Source organism: Dama dama, chromosome 32, assembly GCF_033118175.1.
Source record: "Dama dama isolate Ldn47 chromosome 32, ASM3311817v1, whole genome shotgun sequence".
Classification (NCBI taxonomy): Eukaryota; Metazoa; Chordata; class Mammalia; order Artiodactyla; family Cervidae; genus Dama; species Dama dama.
In genome coordinates, this window is record NC_083712.1 from 22,796,616 (window position 1) to 22,818,648 (window position 22,033).

At 40.7% G+C, this 22,033-nt stretch overlaps 1 protein-coding gene across 5 annotated transcripts in view; it reads right to left on the reverse strand.

The window, feature by feature from the left end:
- FAT1 (FAT atypical cadherin 1) overlaps positions 1–22,033 on the reverse strand; it is a 125,094-nt gene that overhangs the window by 30,007 nt on the left and 73,054 nt on the right. For all 5 annotated transcript variants that reach the window (XR_009691637.1, XM_061134766.1, XM_061134763.1 and 2 more), the window contains 6 exons: positions 15,641–15,702; positions 13,537–13,866; positions 12,982–13,192; positions 10,177–10,316; positions 5,529–5,804; positions 5,197–5,407 (listed from right to left, as the gene is read on the reverse strand). Coding sequence is in view for 4 of the 5 variants with exons in the window: in XM_061134766.1 (XP_060990749.1) it covers positions 5,197–5,407; positions 5,529–5,804; positions 10,177–10,316; positions 12,982–13,192; positions 13,537–13,866; positions 15,641–15,702 (1,230 nt within the window). In the remaining variant the exon portion in view is untranslated. The remainder of the gene's footprint in view (positions 1–5,196; positions 5,408–5,528; positions 5,805–10,176; positions 10,317–12,981; positions 13,193–13,536; positions 13,867–15,640; positions 15,703–22,033) is intronic.

A 22,033-nucleotide genomic window follows, 5' to 3' on the forward strand; every position in this document is an offset into this window, starting at 1 on the left:
TCAATAATATTCCCTGAATTTTTTTCAGGTCAATTTGATTTCTAGGTGAGTGTTTCTCAACCCGGAGGCAATTTCACTCAGAGGGACGTTCAGTTGTGTTTGGACATATTTTAGGTGACCACTACTTGTGGAGAGAGGGTGCTCCTACCATCCAATGGGTAGAGACAAGGGATGCTGCTAAATACCCTACAACACAGCAAAGCATTTTGTGATCCAAAAATGTCCATAATGCTAAAACTGAAAATCCTAAGATAGTTTTACTTGCTTTCTTTGGACTTTTTACAGCTACAGTGTCTACAACAGCTACACATACAACTCCACAATATTCCGTGGTTTTGATTCACTGACTGAAACCTTTTCTGAGGAAGCCAGTTTACTAGCTACACAGTTTACTATCTTTCTGGGTAGATCACAGCAGTGTGAGGGTCCTCAGAACCGATCCATCCACAAAACCTTCATCCCTTTCCTGTTTTCTAAACAAAGAGTCCAGAATCATTTATTTGAGTCATAGAATTGAACTTATTTTCCCCAAATGAATTCTTACACTGACGCAAGACAAGGTTGACTTGCCACTTAACTGCTTTCTCAAACTCTTGCTTTCCCCTCGGTTTGCCATCAAGTGTGGCCCCTTCACGGAGCAGAAATACCCAGAGTGATTTGCCAACCAGGGGCTCAAGGCAACACTCCTTTCCCCACATCATTACTAGTAAACACTTCCTCAACAGCCTTCATTTCCTTCCTTTAATACATTTTCCAAAAATCTGTGCTAGTTCTTCCTGAGGCCAGACCCAGTCTGGTTTTCATTAAGTCTGCCTGGCTCCGCGTCCAGGCCCCAGGGCCATGTCCTGACCTGCAGCAGGACTGAGGCCCAGAACGTCTCCAGGCCACGAGGCTGCTGAGCCGAAGCCTGGCCCACGAACGGGGTCACACTGCCTCTGCCAGGCCTCGCAGACACTAATTTCCGGCCTGTCTGTATTTACGAGAGCCAGTGACCCCGGATCCTCTCTTGCTGTGCTTCAGGCACTCATCGGCATTTCGAGGCCCTTGCTCAGTGACCTGTGCGTCTTCCTGCGTCCACAGCTGTGGCTGTGTGGCTGCCTGGCCCGAGACAGGGGGCCGTGAAAACCTCGGACAACCGTCTGCATCCCCACCCTTTACTCTCCTGTGTCTGTACTGATCAAGCAGCTGACCGACCATATTTTATATTCATCCATCTATATGCATTTCTCTTATTTTGTACAGTGAAAGCTTCAAATACACAAGGCCTAACTTTGAGGAGTGAATGGATTCTATCTGCACCAAGAGACTCCTCAACCAGGTAAAGACACCCTCAGTGGGGTTGGAGGGGGTGGGGGTCCTCTCCTGGAAAAGACTTCCCCCAGCTATTCTCACTGCCTCTCCATGCACCCGTTCATTCATTCACTCTCTCAGGCTCTGCCCAAATGCCTCCTTCTTGGAGAACATGATGGTGAGGCGCCCCTGACCACCCCACTCATCATGGCTGGTCTGTCCTGCTACCCTGGCCTTTTTCTACAGCACGTCATATTGCCACCTTGTTCTTATCTGTTCTCCCCCTGGAATGTCGGCTCCACTTCAGCAGGGCTTGTCTTATTTGTTGTTTTATCACCTCTGCCTAGAAGAACACCTGATACTAAGGAGACACTCCACAAATATTTGTTGAATGAAACAACTTTTAGACATGTTTGGAAAGACAACAAATTAATTACCCAAGAAGTTGATCAGCAGCTTGGAAAAAATTAATACATTCATTAAATGCTATATTTCTATTCAGGGTTTCCCAGGTGGTACAGTGGTAAAGAATCTGCCTGCCAATGCAGGAGATACAGGAGACTTGGGCTCGATGCCTGGGTGGGGAAGATGCCCTGGAGGAAGACATGGCAACCCACTACAGTATTCTTGCCTGGAAAATCCCATGGACAGAGGAGCCTGGTGGGCTGCAGCCCATGGGGTTACAAAGAGTCAGACAACTGAGTGACTGAACATGCATATGTATCTATTTGGTTTTCTTTTCCTCATTGATACTATACTTCAATCACTGCCAACAACCATTTATTGCAGGCAGCACCTCACTTAAAAGAACTAAAGAAAGGAATGTGTCAGGACTAACTGGAAATCTGTGATAAAAATTTTCATCAGGATTGTGAAATTCAGAAACACTCTTTATTATGTGCAGTAGTTTAACTTTGATAAAGACAGCTCTGAGCTTCTCAATGGTAACAAGAAGGTTAAACAGGAACACAGCTGGTTAGTTAATATATGGATCCTACCCATATATACACTACAGCAGAAACCATCAGATTTGCAGATGAGAAAGCAACGTCATGTTTACATGAAAAACCCTGAGGGCTGCTGAGCGGCTAAAATGTGTCTTTGTCTGATTGAGTAACAGCCACATTCACCAAATACTGAAATACACAGATGGCATTTGTGAACAAATTAACAGGGCAGTGACAAAAGTCTGTACTAGGTTGGGGCCTCGGTCATTCACTTCAGGGGAGATGATTGCTGATTTCTAAACAGTCTTAATTTGTTCCTTCTGTATAAATAGGGCAGTTATCTGGACAAACATGCAAACGTGTGCATGTCAGCTGTGACTTTATTATACACACCAACACCCCAAAGGGCACGTCAGAGAGCTGTGCTAGGACCTGCCTCTTCCCACGGAGGACACGCCGTGGGTGCTCGCTGCCTGACTGCAGCAAGCTCTGTAAAGCTGCAACTGCAATGACGTTTAACCTAAGTTTGGGGAAGAAAACCAATTCTAGTCAATACATATTTTTATCAAATGTCTTCTATTTCCAGAGGTTACAACAGTTTTGAAGAAACAATCATCTACTTTAAAAAAATAAATAAAATACTATAACTCAGAGTATGGCACTGATGTATCTCTAAACACATAACTGTTACTGAAAATATTCTTCAGTGACTTCCTTTTTCCCTAAAGACTTGTCATCAGACCAAACCTTTTGCTCAACAAATTGCTGCTAATTAAACCGGCAATGTCATGGCCAGAATTCACAGCTACTCTTCTGAGCTTTATTAAATGACACAAGTCAGGAGCAGGTGAGTATGAATACACTATTGAATGAAAGCTGTGTGACCATTTTATAGTTCCTTCTAGTCAACAAATTTATAGACACACAATTCTATCGCATTTTAGTGGCAGTCACTTCCTATAAATCAAGTGGAATAGTATGATTGTTACACTACCAAATCTATGATAATTTTATAGATTTTATATCCAACCAAGTATTTAAAATCCGTCCAAATTTTATATCCTAATAGGCCCCTCGTATTATCTGGTTTTTGAGTTGAGACACAGTTCCATTCTTGGAATACCAGATTACTAATCTCATCAGTCATTACAGGCATTTAAAGAATTCGCATGCCTTCAGTCAGGCACTGACGATCATATTTTAAATACCCAGTTGTTGAAAATTATGTGAAAGCTAAGGGAAAGTTTAGCATTTTCTCCTACACAAACCCAGTCAGTTTGTCTAGGAGAAAATTATTTTATTGAAGTGCTCAGGCATGCACAAATGGAATGCACTGCTTTTTTTAATGGTTAAATTTCTGAACCAGTGGAAAAATCATCTTTATTCAAGTCACTAACTACCCTATGATACATTTTAACACTGCAACCTCAGGCAGTATATGAGGTTTTATTTGTGAGAAATGGCCTAAATTTGTTCATTGTCAGGGAAAATATGAAACTTCAAATATATTAAGAAATAAAAATAGTTTAGCCACATAAAATACAGTGATCAAGCACTGTTTTTTAAAAAGTGCTCTCCATTTGCTCAGCTTTGGATTATGTGATCTAGAGTTAGTTATACCCCTATCAATTCTAATGCCTAGAAAGATACACAATTCCTGAACATGCAGAGGTATGGACTTTTTTTTTTTTTTAAATCAGGTTAACTGGATGATCTCAATATTCTAAAATCACCACAGGGAAAGAATGGAAGAGAGTATGAGCCTTGTACTAACAATGGCAGAGAGAGATGGGAAATTGGAAGCTGCTTTCTCCATATTTAAGCACTAATATTAATACTAATACTCATAGTTATTTGGCATGAATCAGGCAAGTCCTGGAGCAAGGTAACTTCAGACTGGATAAATCACATGCTCTAAAGCAGATCCCGGCTTCATCAGGGGCAGAATTATTTCCAAGAATGCACATCTGTGGACTAATGGTAGCCCCTACCTGCCAAGCAGAAGCATGAATGCTCCTGGCAGGGCACCTGGCACATAAAATGAGAGTCCGAATGAAGACGCGAAAGAGTGAGGAGCAGGAGCAGCAAGCAGCACAGGACAGCAGGTCCCTCCACCGCCGCCACTTACAGCTGCTCCTCCTCCGTGGAATCGGCAGCAGGTCTCTGGTGCTCTGCTACGTCCGACTCTTTGCGACCCCATGGACTGTAGCCCTCCCAGGCTCCTCTGTCCATGGGATTCTCCAGGCAACAACACTGGAGTGGGCTGCCATTCACAGCTGGAGCTGTCCAGGCCCACAGTTCCAGCTGGCCTCCCCACCCTTGCTGTCTCCTGCCCGATGCCAGCAGGGACCTAGCCTTGTCAACATCTCTTCAAGTCCTTGTCCCAAACCAGGGACCTACTGCAACCACCCTCTTCCATTAATGAAATGCACCTGTGAAAGATGCATGGGGGTGACTGCAGCAGAAAAGCGAAACCTGGAAGGGATAGGAGTGGCATGGCACCCCTCATGAGACATGACCCAGTGAGAACTGCGCGAGTCAGCACTTCCGTCATGGAGCTTCCTGCTCTGCGCAAGAGAAAATACTCTCTGACTAAATGAAAAATGTTAAATCACTAGGCCAGCCTTATTCCAACAGTACTCTGTGGAGGAACGTGACTGTGTAGTTGAAATCATTTTGGAAATCCTGAATTGGTCAAATAAAGTTTTCTTCACTGCAGGACTTCTCAGAGCCTTGAATTATGCTAACATTATGAAATCTTTGACAACATTACCCAAACATAGTTAGGACTCTCTATCTTTGCTTTCTAATGAGTTAAAAGTTCATTTTTTTTCTCTTTCTCCTAACAGTTTAAGCAGTTTTTATACACAGAAATCTTTCAACATCTAGAAGTAATTTTAGAAGAAATATCTTTCTAACAAGTGCCAAGTTACAAACCTATGCAGTGCTCCAAAAATACCTGATTCGATGGAGTACAGTACTTCAGCATTTTTCCCTTTGTCCTTGTCCAGCGCTGTAACCTGCAACACAACTGAGCCGACAGCTGCTGATTCGTAAACCCGCCCTTCGTAGGAGGAGCTTGTGAACCAGGGGGCATGGTCATTGGTGTCGCTGACATTAACAACAACCCTTGCAAAGTTGCGCTTTACAGGGACATCTTGATCACGTACCTAAAAGAATCCGCATATTATCAATGCTGTTAAGGTTAAAAATTGATTAAAAAATCACTCTCAATCACATGGAGCCCTCCAGGAACCAAACGGCAGCAGAACAAGGAACAGAAAGCCCTACCATGACTGTGAGAATATGCTGGTGAATGGCTTCATGATCAAGCTTTTCTGAGGTATAGAGAGAGCCGGTTGCAGGATCAAGACGAAACTTCTTGAGACTCAATGGATCGATACTGCTCTGCAGAGTGTAGATCAGTTTGTTTTTTTCATCTTTATCCACAGCACTGATTTGCAAAATTTCTGTTTCTGGCACTGTGTCTTCAGGAATAACAACTTCATATTTTGATGTAGAAAATTGAGGACGATGGTCATTTGTATCTATTACTTTGATGAATACCTGTAATGACAAAATGACTCACATAACAATATTCCTAATTACAGTGTTTTAGTGTTAAAAAAAAAAATCCAGAAAACTCAGATGCACATTGAAAAAAAAACTAACTTGGAGCAAAACAGAATTCAAACATGAGAAGTAAAAGCAACCAAAATCTGGAATAAAAAACATTTAAAATTTGTCATTGACATATTATCTGTATTAATATGAGTAAGACAATAAAGACCTTTCTAAATTATTGAGACTAATTTTTGAGAGAAAAATGTAACACATATTTCTCTCTGAAATGCAGACTTACTTTCTCTTAGGTCTCCAGAGAAGAGATATTTCTAGATTACTCATGGAAAGATAAAAAATTTACTTTACCAAGTTTCATAGATTGATTTCCTGTATCAGATTTGCACCTGTAACTATTAAGCTACTGAGGTGAGGATGCTACTTAAAGGTCACAATAGCTGAAGTTCTTGCTCTAATCTTTGAGACTCCAAATCTCTACCATAAGATATTGTGAATAAGAAGGAAAATTATGAAAGTGCTTTAAAAGCCTTATATTTTTGTGATCACAAACTACACATAGATAATAAACACATTTCTCACTTAAAAGCAACATTAAGTACACTGGAGATAGTTCTCTTAAGTATGCCAGCATAGGATGAAAATCTTGAAGGAAAAAAGGACAGATGTGTATAAAGTGAGTCCCAAGCTAAATTAAAAAAATTTTTTACCCTGACAGTAAGAAGATTAATTTTTATATTGAAAAGACACATGTGGATAAGGGTAGAAATCATTATGATTACAAAAGGTGGTTCAGTTATAACAAGAAACCAGAGCTTCACTAGCTCATATGGAATAAAGCTCAGTAGTCTGACTGGCACAAGAGGTCAAAGTCCCTGGACCACATGAAGGTGTTTAACCACCTTGGGGTTAACAGAGGTTAGAAGTATGTGGACCAGAGCCCTCTTCATGAAGATGATACTACCATTCTGTTCTAAGAATACCAAAACCTCAGTGGTGAATCTGTAACATTAAACTATGTGAATACTAAGTGCATCTACCAAACCCCAGAAAGGTTTTATGTAAAAGTTATGTACGTAAACATTTGAAACTGCAGACACCTCACCTTGAAAGGTCAATGATGATCCAAAAGTCATGGCTATAAAGATAATTTCTATAAATTAAATCATTATATATTCACTTCCAGTATACATTAAAAGACCCCAATGCTGGGAAAGACTGATGGCAGGAGGAGAAGGGGACAAAAGAAGATGAGATGGTTGGATGGTATCACCAACTCAATGAACATGAGCCTGAGCAAACTCTGGGAGATAGTGAAGGACAGGGAAGCCTGGCATACTGCAGTCCACAGGGTTGCAAAGAGTTGGACATGACTAAGCAACTGAACAACTGAACAACAAATACATTAAAATGCATTTTTCTAACCAAGTGCTGGGCAGAAATAGTTTAATTCTTCTTCAAGATCACCTGATCCCACCTAAACTGGGACAGCTGACATAAGAACAATTCTTATTGATAAAGCAACTCAACTGACATATTATCCGGGCACGCCCACACCCAGCACTTGTGTTTACGGAGGGTGTAAAGGCATTGTGGGCATCCCTGCCTGCTGAGGCTTTCAACCTCACTGGGCAGTGCCTTGCACACATAGGTTTCCTGCATTATCAAGGAGGTTTTCAGGAGTCCAGAGATGGTCTGGGCCATTCAGGAAGCTTTCGAGGAGGAGGCAGACTCTGCTTGCACGACTTTTTGGTTGACAGATGAAATACACTGGAGTAGGAGGAAAAGCTTGGGCAAAGACGTGAAGGCAAGGGCGGAATGAACATCCTGTCTCTAAGAGACTGCAGAGGAGGGCCTGGACCAGGGGTGACACAGTACAGGAGCAGGGATAAGGGGGTGGGGGGGCGGTCCAGGAGCAGAGATGTCTCCCAGCAGAGGCTGAGAACTGCATGGCCTGTGTGCTCTGAACTGCCTGATGGGGAAAATTCACCTCCTGTCCTTCGAGTCAGGCCGACAGTGGCAGCAGGCAGGGCAGGCTGAATCGCTGGGACAGAGGAAGGAGGCAGGAAGGTGACTCGATGCCAAGAGGGGTCACGAGAGCCCAAACCAGTGCTCATGGGCAAGAGGGAACACACCGTGAGCACTCACGGGGGACAGACCTGAGAGCCTGGAGAGGGGACACTGGAGTGTCATCTCGCTTCGCCCTCAGAGGAGCTCTATGAGGAGGGAGTCACGGTGCCCATTTCCCACAGAGGGTCCCTGCCCACATACAGGTGTAAGAGGCAGAGCCCCCACTCAACCCAAACGGCCTGCCCCAGGGTATGCAAAGATGATGCTCCAGAGACACCGAAAGAAAACATGAAAGTGAGGCTGTTTCCAAAAAAAGAAGTGTAAATTGGATTTGTCAAGTTACCTTGAGATATCAGATAAAGCAAAGTGCCTTGACTTAATACCAGTCAGCATCAACAGAAAACAGCAGGACGGGAAGGCAACGACGGCAGCTGTTCCAATGGGGCACCGGCCGCCAGGTCACGACCCTCTACCGCTGGCCTCTGTGAGGATGCACCCCGCGTAACCACGGCAACACTCTCCCATCCATGGATTGGACGCCTGCCACTCCTGACCTTGATGCAGCAAAACCTGTTCTGTTGGTTCACTGGCAAACAGGAATCTACCCGCTGCGCCTGGTCAGCCTGGCTCTGATCTCCGTGTTCCTCTTCGGCTGGTGCTTGCCTCTCTGCTCCCACTCAGATTCCTATCTTCCTATATTCGGCCCCAGACCAGGAATCAAAACCTCATTACTGATTGTTCTCTTACCACCCACACCTGGACAGGTCAGCCTGGGCCCTGGAACTGCTCTCTGATACTCTGATCAGCTCTTCCTGCCAACAATTCACTATGATATTATCAAGATCCTCTGCAAATGACTCAGAATAAGTTACAGAAGTATGCCTGAAGCACTGAAACAGAAGTTCTGTTTCCCTGAAAAAAGAAGACTAGAATATATTTACTGGACTTTATGGGAACTTTAGTCACTGTATTTCATAAGATTACCAGGTGTTACGTGGTAAGTGGTAAATACTACCTGTAGATACACCACCTTTAGGAATGAAAACGCTTGGCGCCCAGGGTCATTTCTATGCTTTTAAGTTTCCTTTGCTAGACTTCTGGTTAGTCAATTACTTGAACTGATTCTCCATACAGTTATACTTTTTAACCTTTCAAAATTATCCTGCTAAATTCATTACAACTTTTGATGCTTTTACTCTCATTTTTATGCTCTAGAATCTAGCTTCTACAATGAGAACAGTTATTGACAAGATTGAATTAATACTGTTGGCAATTTTACATGAAAATCTCAAAATGACCCCAAAGCACGATTCATATATCAATTCTAAATACACTAAAAATCACAAGCATTTTGGAGAAAGAAATAAGGTCATTTCACAACTGACTTTAAATTATCTATTCATTTATTAATTGAAAAGATATCACAGACCATAATTTTTATTCTTCAATACAATTAAATGATTTAGCAGATGATCTGTCTTAAGATTTAAAATATTATAATCTAAAGACAGGAAATTGGAATTCATAAGCATTTTATCTTCTAACATTTAATTTCTTCCTTTTACCTTTCAGACACAGCAAGTCATACACAAGCCTTCAGCTTCTACCATTCTAATGTAAACTCAAAGAGGACAGGACTGTGTGTCCTTCTATTCAGCTTTTGGAACAATACCTGGCACATAGCAAGTATTTAACAAGTTCTACAACCAGCCCTCACCATGAATCAAAGGGAACTGATATGAAAGAAGAGAATTTAAATGTAATTTATAGGGCTCTGACATTTAAATTTGAAACTGAATGATCTGACCATGTCTTAGTCATCAGACAGGAACAATAAAGATGTTAGAGGAATTATTAGAACAGTTTAATCAGTTATTTTACACAACCAAAGGTAGCCAAGGGGAAAAAAACAATCCAAAAAGGTATTTTAAAAGATAATCACTTTAACCAGTTTTAATGCAAATGACTTGGGACAAGTCATTCTCAACAGTGATATACTTTATACTAATACAATTCAAAATGAGTATTAAAAGATTTTGATGGCATAACAATGTGTGGGGCTTTTTTAAGTCTACTTTCAATTTTTTTTAAACTGGCTAATTGCATTCAAAACCTAAAGCAGGGTTTATGGTGAATTTTCATTCGCTAAATAAAAATCCTCAGTGTATACATGTATATAAACTGTATCAACACAGTAACTTCTGGTGTGGGAACCACAGAGGGCAGAATCAACTGTCCCCATTGCCTGTGGACCCCTAGACCAGAACTCTGTCATCAGCCATTCACCCACCTGAGTCAGTATAGCAGTGGTTCCATCTGTAGCCTCCACTGTGAGGTTATAGTTTGATTTCTGTTCTGCATCAAGAGGCTTGGCAACAATGATGGTTCCAGTGCCCTTGTCCACATCAAAGTGACTGTCGTAGTTGCCACCTAGTTTAAGTTAGGACAAACAAAAGTGAAAATAGGTCACAGGATGAAAATCTACCATTTATTTTGTGGCTTTCTAATTTTTAGTGGCAGTTTAAAAAAAAAGAAAAAGAAAAAATTCTGATATAGTGATCAAAGTGATTCCAAGGAGCTTTCGTTTTGAAAGATCAGAAAACAAGGACCAACTGGAAGGACAACATTTGCTTACTGAAAAAAAAGAAGAAAAAAGGCAAAAAAGGCTGATCCATGACTGTTGAGGAAGCTACTAAATGAGGAGAAGCAAGAACCGAAAACAACAACAAAAAAAAACATTTCTAACTCTACCAACCAATTGCTGAATTACTTTCAGTTTTTTCTTTCAAGGGTTCTGAATACCTCTTTATATCTCAGTAGTTACATATCACATCATTTAGTAACCAAAGGTGGCCACTTAAAATGTTACTTAAAAAATTTATTTACTTAAAAAAATTGTGACAGAGCATACAGATCTAATAAAATAACTATTAAAAACAAACGTTAATTTTGAAAAAAATAGTAGTTAATGTCAGTTAGTCCTGACTCTACACTATTGGAAAATTTTTCCCATTGCTGTGGAACACAAAGCTTAATGAAGCAAAGTTTTCTATAATATGAACGTTACCCAAATGCATTCCTCATCATATTCCAGATAAAACTCTCTTTTCAAAGCCATTGAACTTGAGATATGTATACCAATGAAATGAGATGGCATGAAAATAAAATCTAAACATCATGATGAAGTTCTACTACTAAATCCAACCAAAAAGCAAAACAGCACATGCACAAAACAGAGTGTTCAGTTAAATCTAAAAATCCAAGGATCTATGGAGGTGTGGAGAGTCAGTATGTTTGCAACTGAAATGGGTGAGCATGGACCCGCTATGAAAAGAAAAAGCAATGAAAGGTGGTCACTGGGAAGAATAATGTTTGAAAAATGGCTGTTTCTCTTTAGATCTCATAATCTGAGGCAAATTATGTGATCTCAGCAGATACCTTCTGCTGTACAGTTCAGGTCACAAGGCATCAGAAAGATGTAAAACACTTCTCTAGCAAGCGTGTCTCCTGGCACAGCCAAAAAGAAGCAAGCATGGAAGGCAAGCACAGAACAAGAACAGTCAGTCACAGTGGTTCCCAGGGCAGTCAGCCTACAGGGCGGGATGTGGAGGGGGATGGGTGTGGGGTGGGCGGGTGGAGGGGGTGTGAGATGCTGCTTGGGGGCAGCCTGCTCATCTGGAAATTCAAAAGGAATTAAGGCAAAGCCAGCAAACTGCTCTCACTGCAGTTGACTATGAAGAGAGTCCTTTTTGCTCATTTAAAACTAAACTATAATGGTTTCATAGGTGTTGATATGAAATAAACAATTTCATTCAAAGACCAAAGTTGGGAAAATAGCCCAGCTATCTAGAGAGAAAGTTCAAGGGGTACAGCCTGAACCCCATGTCCCAGAAGCTTCAACCCGCTGAGACAGCAGCTGGGCCAGGAGGGCTAGGGGGTGAAGAGGGAAAAGGGATACTGGGTTCCAGCTAGAGACAACCTGAATATACTTCTTTTTTTTTTTTTAAAGATTCTATTTTTTTTTCCTCATTTATTTTTATTAGTTGGAGGCTAATTACTTTACAATACTGTAGTGGTTTTTGTCATACATTGACATGAATCAGCCATGTAAAAGCAGTGCTAAGGGGAAGGTTCATAGCATTACAGGCTTACCTCAAGAAACAAGAAAAAAGTCAAATAAATAACCTAACTCTACATCTAAAGCAACTAGAGAAGGAAGAAATGAAGAACCCCAGGGTTAGTAGAAGGAATGAAATTTCTGAATATACTTCTGATTTTAATTATCCTTGTAATTAAAATACTGTGTTGACATAAGAATTAAAATACTAAGATATCAAAGTCTAATGTAAAATTGTTTTCAGGATGTTGTATGACATTCTATGTCTAGCTAAATTAAATGACAGAAAAAAAAAGGAATTGGCTAAGGCATATATTTTTTTTTAGTCTGATTTAATCTAGTGATTCCCCCAGGTGGTACAGTGGTAAAGAATCCACCTGTCTCTGGACAGAGGAGCCTGATGGGCTACAGTCCACAGGATTGCAAAGAGCTGGACACGACTTAGTGACCAAACAACAACAATCTAGTGAAGCCTGCTTCCTACTGAAAATGAGGTAAATCAAACTTAAAAAGTCATAGTTGACACTATCTCTTATAAATTTAAAATTTTAAGCATATTCCCTATAAAATAGTGACATGTGACAATCACACAGGCAGTTATTTTAAACATTCAAATCATATTCACTACAAATAGTTACGTGCCATATGTTATGTATCAAGAAGGAAAAATTAAGAAGCTGTGCCTTTGGACCAAACATTTACATTTCTCTGTGTCCTTCTGATGTACTTTTTAAAACCTTATTTTTATATTAACAAGGTACATACACAGTGCTTTTATTTTAAGCAAGTTTAATGTATGTTGGATATTACTGTAAAAAAAAGTTGCAAGCAAAATGATGCAATTTAAAACAAATTCTCCACTTACAGGTCTTACTATCAATTTTAAATTCTGAGATGTGTACAAAAAGCAGAAAACCAGAAATGGGCTCCCCTCCGTGTGACCTAGACAGGACAATGAGAGCTATCCTGAATGCTTACCAATGATGTCAAACCAGAGAGGTATGCCTGGAGGCTCAACAGATATGACTCCGATCATGTGAGCTACTGGATCACTTTCCATTACAGTAAAGGTAAAAAATGATTCTTCAAATGAAATTGGCTCCAGGGATGGTTTCGGTTTGGAAATCCATTCAATGTGGAGTCGAGTGGTTGACGACTTTTGGGGGCGACCATTATCAACAGCCTTAATCTATAAAATGTGGGCAGAGAGGGGGGAAAAAGCCGCATATGAAAAGTTGCATTCCATAACTAGAAGCACGGATTGGTTTGGTCTAACACTGAACCAATTTCAAACACTTAATATCCCATGCTGTCTATTCCATGTATTTAATGCCCGATAAAAAGAGCAACCTTTTCATGCTGCGCTCAACAGAAATAACTGGAATGAAGAAGGGAAAAACAAACCCACACTTCCCACTGTTAGCTCACCGCACTGAGGTCAGTAAACGAAGAGAGAGAGTGTGAGAGAAGAGACTTAAGACTAGATTACCAGTCAAAGCATGGAAGAAATTCAAAGACTAGATCTTCACTCACCGAAAGAATATCATATTCTCCAGCTCCAGAAAACTTCTTGGACAAAACCACTCCTGTTTTTGGCTCAATGAAAAATTTGCCAAGCTCATTCCCCTCTTCGATGCTGTAGGAGATTTCCGCGTTGGGACCTTCGTCTTTGTCTGTGGCGATCACACGATACAAAGGCTCTCGTTTGGCGTTTCTTTCCCGCTCTGGCTTGTCCCGCTCGGGGAGTCTGATCTTGTAGAACTTTTGCAGGAACTGAGGTTTGTTGTCATTTTCGTCAAGGATCTTCACGATGACTCTTGTGATGGTTGACTTGGGGGGGCTACCGTTGTCTGTCACAGTAACCTGTTTGGTTTTTTTTTTTTTTAAAGGTAGGATCAAGAAATGTTTTTAAGATATACTATATAAAAAGTGAGAGTCTTCTTCCTAACGATAATCAGCTTTTGCATAAACCTCTGCAGTTCACATGGCATGTGACACACCCAGGTTCTCTGACCATCACCCTGTGAGGGAGCAGGACCACCTCTTCACTTTCACACAGGGATTCGGGGCAGTGGGCGGTGGGCAGTAGGCAGGGGATAGAAAAGAACCAGCTCTGAGCCCTGGCTCTCTCCTCACTCCGTCATCCCTCTTCCCCACACACCCAACTGTAATGTGACAGCCACCAAAATGGTAAGCTCTCACAAATTTAGTATTTTTAAGTGAAGGAAGATTTTGCTAAGTACTTAAAGAGTCCTCTTGTATATGTTTAAAAATAAAATCTTAACATGCTGCATTTAAAAACTATCACTTTTAAACTTCATCAATAAAATAAGTTAAACCGGCCAATTAAAATACACATTATGTATAAGGAGCAAGCCTTCTAATACTAGCAGTCATTTTGCTTGGCTCTCTTTTATTGTCTAGAAGTTTTGGTAGAGAGGACACAAACACTTAAACTGAAGGCCAACTTATTAAAGAAGGTTTTCAGTAAAAGAAATGCAAAATAACTTTCATTCTAGGTATTCATGTATTGAGTTTTGGCATGAAAATCTAAGATTCTTGAGGATTACACTGATGAATGCTTCTGTATGCATAAGAAATAATTTCACTCTCAAATTACATGTTCATTTTCACTTCAATATGTACATTAAAAGGAACAACATTAGTTATTCTCCCCTCACCCAGATCCTCCCAAATTAATCAATGTAATACTAAAAACACTGAAGTAGATTGAAGTTTCCTGTGGAACTATGTTCCTTTTAAAGCCTGGCAGGTGCAAATTCTGTTGTTTATAGAAGTGTGAATGAATGTATCCTGAGGGTACTTGTCAAGAGTAAGTAAAGTTAACTGCTTTAATTAAAGTACATGATTTTCCTTCCCAAACTCTCAAAATAAAACCGAATTGTATTTACAATTTTAATTTTAACTTCTCAAAATATTTCCTTTTAATCAGTTTTCATATGATCCATAGGGAAAAGGAAAAAAGAGAAATACACCACGTACTATGCTTTGTAGCATTCATCAAACTGTTCCTAAGTCTGGGGTCATAACCCACCACCAGTAACAAAGCATTTCATGTGTGACTTAAAGAAACAAAAAAACAAATTCTTTTTTAAGACAGTCAAATCCATGCCAACTTTGGCCTTCAAATAAATTACCACAAAAGGACTCCAGAAAAACATACACGATATTATAAGCAAACTAATCTTATTTCCCATCAATATCTTAACATCATCTTTGAAGCCCTAAGCATCTTACACCTGCTCCCATCAGCCTTTGACATTCAGAGAACTCAGGCTCCAGGGTGAGGCACACAGGTAACAGGTGTGCTGTGAGGTTCTACCCAGGGTGAGAGGACCACACGAAGAAGGATGCCATCGTCTGTAACCTGCTGCTCTGGGTGTTTGGGCATCTGTTTATTTTCTGGGAGTAAAAAGGAGTGTAAAGAAGACCTGAACTGTACTCACAATGTTTTTCTTATTTTCCTTTTTCTTAATAACTAGAAGCTAATATAACAATATAGCAGGAGCCATGAATGACTAATGTGACATCGCTCTTTCTCATACTATTTATGATTACAATATTCTTCAAATTATTACAGTATCTTTCGAATTATTAAAAAGAAAGAAATGCTTACTTCTAATATGTGTTCATCTTGTTGCTCCCGGTCTAGTTTCCTTGCTGTGGTTGTGATGAGACCTATGAAATGATAACAGCCCATGAATACTCACATAATAAAGTCCATCACAAAATACTGTAACTGCAACCACACACCAAGAGTAGAAGTTTGAGCAAATGCGTAATCTGTTCCCAAGAGGAACAAATTTTTAATTCATGTATAGTTAATTATTTTATTGACAAACATACGTATTATTTATTAACATACTTTATACTTTCTCAGGGCTTCCCTGGTGGCTCGGGACGGTAAAGAATCCGCCTGCCATGCAGGAGACCTGGGTTCGATTCCTAGGTTGGGAAGACCCCCTGGAGGAGGAGGGCATGGCAACCCACTCCAGTATTCTTGCTGGAGAATCCCCATGGACAGAGGAGCCTGGCGGGCTACATCCATGGGGCCGCAAGGCATCGGACACGAATGACTGACAGCACAGCACACAGCATACTTTCTCTTCTTAACATTTCTTAAACATACTAGATAAATGACAGGTATTAAGTGGAAAAAATCAGTTACACTTTAAAAATTTGTTTAGTGGTTTCCACATTACATTTTCTCAGAAAAAAACATTTATAAAAAGTAAGATGAAATTATCCAGGATTTCAACCTCATCCGTATCTCCTGTGACTGCTGCAGAGGTGATTAAGAATTGACAGAAAAAGTTTCTACAACTATATCAAAAAGGACTACTGGAAAATATAATGTTGACTATGATTTATTACCTCTGGGCCATCTACCCTCAAACATGAGGAACTGTCATAAAAAGTAATGGGATTTTCCAGTAAATGCTAGTCAAATAACAATCATTTAATTTCCCCAAAAAAGAAGAAAAGAAATGATCCTCAAATTAAACCCCATACCCATTATTCCTTTGATTTTCCTATCAAATAAGAATATCTATCTAAATATATTTAAACTGTCAACATATGTTTACACCTAGAAGGCCATTAAAATTAATGAAATATATTCTTATACTTCACACAAATTAAAAACAAAATTCCTCCAACCACTAGAATATCCTCTACAAACTGTGTTGATGATGGACAGGTATAAACTGAGTGGTTGTGATATCAGATGTGAGGATCAGGTAAGGCCTTTAGGTGGCAAATCACCGCTAAGATTAAGCTTCCTTTTGCCCAGCTTTCTGTGGCTTTCCACAGAGAAATATCTCAAACAATTCATATTTAAGAATAGATTTTATCATTCTAATTGATTTTCTCCTATTATCCTAGCTAATTTCACAAAACTACCAATTGAAGGCTATTTAAAACATTTCTCTAAACTTGCAAATGAAAGGTTTGTGTTTTCATTTAATTCAAAGTCTTTTTTCCCTTAAATAGTCACTAAGAATCTACATCAACATTATCTTCCCCACAATTCAGTGAAGCAACGCTCTCTTTTTAATAAGGACAACAAAAGACTATATTGTACATTAGAATCTGGGGTTTTTCCAAAACCGTATTTCTAGATGAAAAGAGGTTCAAGGCAAATGGTTCACAATGCTTAATGGTGTGAAAATGTGGCTTACTGTTGCACAGGCTTGATTTTCATTAGTCAAAGAACTTTTAAAGTTAATCCCCTTTTTTTCTGCTTATCAAAAGTTTACCACACTTTCTGATTGTGGCTTTAAGGAATTCAAAAATGACAGGAAATTGCTGTGATTAGTCCCATCTAATCGTCCTCATGTACCCATCAGAAACTTGCTGCTAATGCTGACATCGCAAGAGGCCACAGCTTGTCATGTTCATAGCAAAACAGGGTTCTGCTCTGTAGAACATAATGATTTATTACAGGAAATCTTAGCAAATAACTTTCTGTGACCAATAAGTAAGTATCTTAGCAAATATGCTTCCTCACTTTACAGTTTCCTTATAGCATGCCAGACTGCTAATGAGGATGATCATATGTCCATATCACCAGTTCAGTATAAAGACAAAAGAGTTCCCCAGATAGCTCAGCTGGTAAAGAATCTGCCTGCAATGCAGGAGACCCTGCTTAGATTCCTGGGTCAGGAAGTTCCCCTGGAGAAGGGTTAGGCTACCCACTCCAGTATTCTCGGGCTTCTCTGGTAGCTCAGATGGTAAGAAATCTGCCTGCAATGAAGGAGACCTGGGTTCGATCCCTGGGTTGGGAAGGTCCCCTGGAGGAAGGCATGGCAACCCACTCTAGTACTCTTGCCTGGAGAATCCCCATGGACAGAGGAGCCTGGTGGGCTACAGTCCACGGGGTCGCAAAAAGTGGGACATGACTGAGCGACTAAAACACAGAAAGACAAAAAGCAAACCTATCACCTAGGTTTGGAATTAACTGAATGTTCTATATACTTAAAATTAATTCTCCCTTAACTCAAATGGAATATTAATTCCATTTAAACACAATGAATTCTACTGTTCCTTTTATTAATCATCCCAGCTACTCCTATCCATTCCTCGGCCTCTCAGTTTAAACCTCACTTCCAAGGTCTCCCGTGACAAGCCTAGCCTGGGGTTCTGCTCCTAGGTTTTCCAGGCTCTCTTACTTGCTCTGTCATAACATCACCACATGGGCACTCCAGTCACTCATTTAAGTCCCACAAGACTCTGCCTTTCCCGTGTACTTGCCTATATTGTTCTATCTCTATTATCTTAAAAAAAACACTTAAATGTGTGAACATATGAACTTCTTAAAAACATAAGAGTAGATTTTTAACATATGTATTGGAGTAAGAGGCACATAGACTACACTGAACTTGGAAATGGTACAAATTTATAGCTTATACGAGAGGACCGTTTAACATGTATTTACAGGTAAGAGGCGTCAGGCCTTGAGGCAGGAGGTCTAGGTGATGGTGGTGTCCAGCAGAAGACAATTAGAGGCACAGATGTGAAGCGCAGAGAAGGTGCCAGAGGCGGAGACAGACTTAATTACACCCCACGTACAGAAAGGAGAGTGAGGAATGGTGAACAGTGTGTGCATGCGTGCTTCGTCGCTTTAGTCGTGTCCGACTCTCTGCGACCCTATGGACCATGGCCTGCCAGGATCCTCTGTCCACTGGATTCTCTAGGCAAGGATACAGGAGTGGGTTGCCATTTCCTTCTCCTACCGAAAAATAAAGAGGAGGGTTGGCCAACCTTATTGAAGTGTCTAGAACACCATGAAGAAGCCTCAGAAGCAAAGGAGGAAGTCTCCCTCTGCCAAGTAGCTTCAGGGAAGCTTGGAAAAGAGGATCAAGCGAGAGCCAGGGAGGCAGGAAGATGAGGAAAGGGATTTCTCTAATGAGGAGGGGACGGTCGGGCAGGCTAACAGAGTGTATGCGATGAGTGATTATAACCACAAAGGAAGAAAGACAAAGATCCAGACGTGGACGAACCAATGCAGGAGGTGCGGGCCAACTACATGTAAGGTGTTCCAGCCCTTCCTTCCCACGTTTGCGCACCTGCACCCCAAGGACGCCTATCCCGAGGGTCACAGCTTCCTGGCCCCTAACACCACATCAGGGAGGGCAGGGCAAGCCTGTCCATGGGGAGGTGTGAGGCGGGGCCGCCCCTCGGAGAAAATGAGTGCTTCCTGTGGATTTCCACACAGAATGAACTCTGAGAGAAAACGAAATGCTCTAATGAAGCAGGAACATCGAGGAAGACCGGGATGCTCTCCAGAGGGGCGCTTGACCTCACGGCAGGCCACCACACTGGGAGCAGAACACGACAGAAATGGTATCCAAGGAGCCATCTAGCTTCGAAATTCATGATGCAGTTCACTTCCATCTTCACCTCTGTAATTTTCCACATCTCAAGCCTGCTAATCCTCCACCTTGCCTGCCTGCCTGACAAACATCTATTTTCAAAAACGAATCCAGAGTATACCGTTTCTACATACATGCTATTAACCCTGTTGGGATGAAATATCTAATAAGTGTATCCATTTCTTTCTCTTTAAACACTGGTGCTCATCTGTCATGTTTACCACTAAATCCCAGAAGCAGCTATACTTCATGAAATAGTGCGCTACTTCAGAAATAGAGAGAAGCCTTTAAGATGATCAAACTCAGCTACCTGAGCCGGAGACAAATTAAATTGTTCCAACTCACCAGTAAATCAGCATCAAAGCCAGGATTAGAATTTAGTTTTCCTGGAGCCCAGGTGAGAGGTTTGGGGTTTTTAATCCTCCCTCCCCATCACATCACACTGTATAATTTACTGCACTTTGGTATTTCAACTCTCTGAAAATTCTCAACTGTCACTTACGTGAAGTTTAAGAAAAAAAAAAAACAGCAACAGTTAATCATTTGTTATTTAACAGGTCCAAAAAAGCACTTTAGAGAATAAAATAAGAGTGGGAGAAGGCAGAAAAAAAGCATAGGCAAGTGCTGCCTCTTGTAATCTTGTGTCTTTATCCTTCTTTTCTCCTGAACTCTGTTAAGTTAAAAATAGAAATGAAAAGACAAAAAATTTCCTTGCCCTACAAAACATCCCATTTGTAGACCAATGCCGTTATAAACAGAAATGGACTGAAAGAGCAAATACAGTTTATTGTTGCTTATTTGATAAGTTATGTCTGGCTCTTTGCAACCCCATGGACTGTAGTGACCCACCAGGCTCCTCTGTCCATGGGATTCTCCAGGCAAGAATACTAGAATGGGTTGCCATGCCCTCCTCCAGGAGATCTTCCCAACCCAGGGATGGAACCCAGGTCTCCTGCATTGCAGGCAGATTCCTTTTACCGTTTGAGCTACCAGGGAAGCCCTTGCTCCAAAACAAAAGCTAACTAATGCATCAAATGCATTCATCTCTAATTGTTTTCTGGCTCAGTAAATGCCCAAGTATTGTGCTATGAGCTTTAAATGTATTATCTCACTCGATCCATATATATACATATGGCGATACCTGTACCATAATAAATAAATATTTTTACAGGCTCAGAAATTAAGTTGCTTACTCAACACCATCGAGCAAAGGGGTGAGGGGAGTTGAGTAAACACAGAGCATCAGAGCCTGAAGCCACATTAAGAATGAAAGAAGCCAAGAAGGGACAATGGAAGGCTTAGGTTCTGGAAGGAAGGGTTTGAAATATCAGCACCAGGGATGCAATGAGATGGCAGCTGAGAAGAAAAAGCAAACAAAAAAACAGAATTTCTGAATAGGATTAAGGTCCAACTGCCTGGAGACAGAAAATAACTTGCGATCTGCAGAAGGAGTTTTTCAAGAACCAAAACTGTGAAAGAAAAAGTCCTGACTCTAAAAAAAAAAAAAAAAAAAGCTGTGTGGTCATGCGTTCACCTTGCTTGGCAGGAAATTTGCTTTGAGTTATTTTCCAGTTATTCTACTTGAAAATAAGCAGAGGAAGGAGAAAGATCAAGGAAGAGCACAAAAGCCTGCTCACCTAATTAACATTTCCCACTATTCTGATTACTCCTGCAGCCACTCTTCATCCTTTTGCTTATTTTACAGAAACGCATGAACTACAGCAACACGCGTTCTGGAAAGGCGCTATGGTCGCGGAGCTCCTGGCGATGATGGACAGGTCCCACCTTGTCCATCAGACGCAGCCGCCCCAGCATACGTGGTCACCGGGCACTGGAAATGTAGCTGGTGTGAACAAAACACTGACTTTTTAAATTAATTTAAATGATGTAACTCATCTCTATTCCTTTGGAGAGTTTCCCATTTCAAATTATATATGTCAAAACCCAATTTTAACATCCACAATAGTCAGAATCTTCTTCTGTGGTTAAAATTTGAAGTGGTACTTCAATAGCAAACATACTGTTATATTAAGATCCAAATTCTGTAAGCAGCTGTCTTAACTCTAAATAGTGAAAAGAGCAAAACTTACCAAGATTTTGAGATGCTGATACTGTTCAATTTTGGTTTTTTTTTTTTTAAGTTTCCATGGTGCCTGTTCTGAGTTGTTCAGCTACCACAAAACTACAGGAACTAATCAAATGTATGGAAAATAAAGGAGGCACTACATTGGTAATTATTAGTAGTAAATGTCAGTTACTCTAATTTTTTATTCTAATTTTTGGAAAAGACCCTGATGCTGGGAAAGATTGAGGACAAGAGGAGAAGAGGGTGACAGAGGATGAGATGGTTGGATGGCATCACCAACTCAATGGACATGAGTTTGAGCAAACTCCGGAGACAGTGAAGGACAGGGAAATCTGGTGTGGTGGGTCCATGGGGTCCCAAAGAGTCAGACACGACTGAGTGACTGAACGTCACCACCATTTCTAATTTTTAAAATAAAGTATTAAAGCAAGCAAAGGACAGTGAGACAGGAAAGCAAGAGACATTAACTGTAGAATTCCATGTGGAGCACATGACAAATACGGTTCCAAGGGACTTTCTAGTCTACAGATCTTTGTGCCCAACCAGCTTT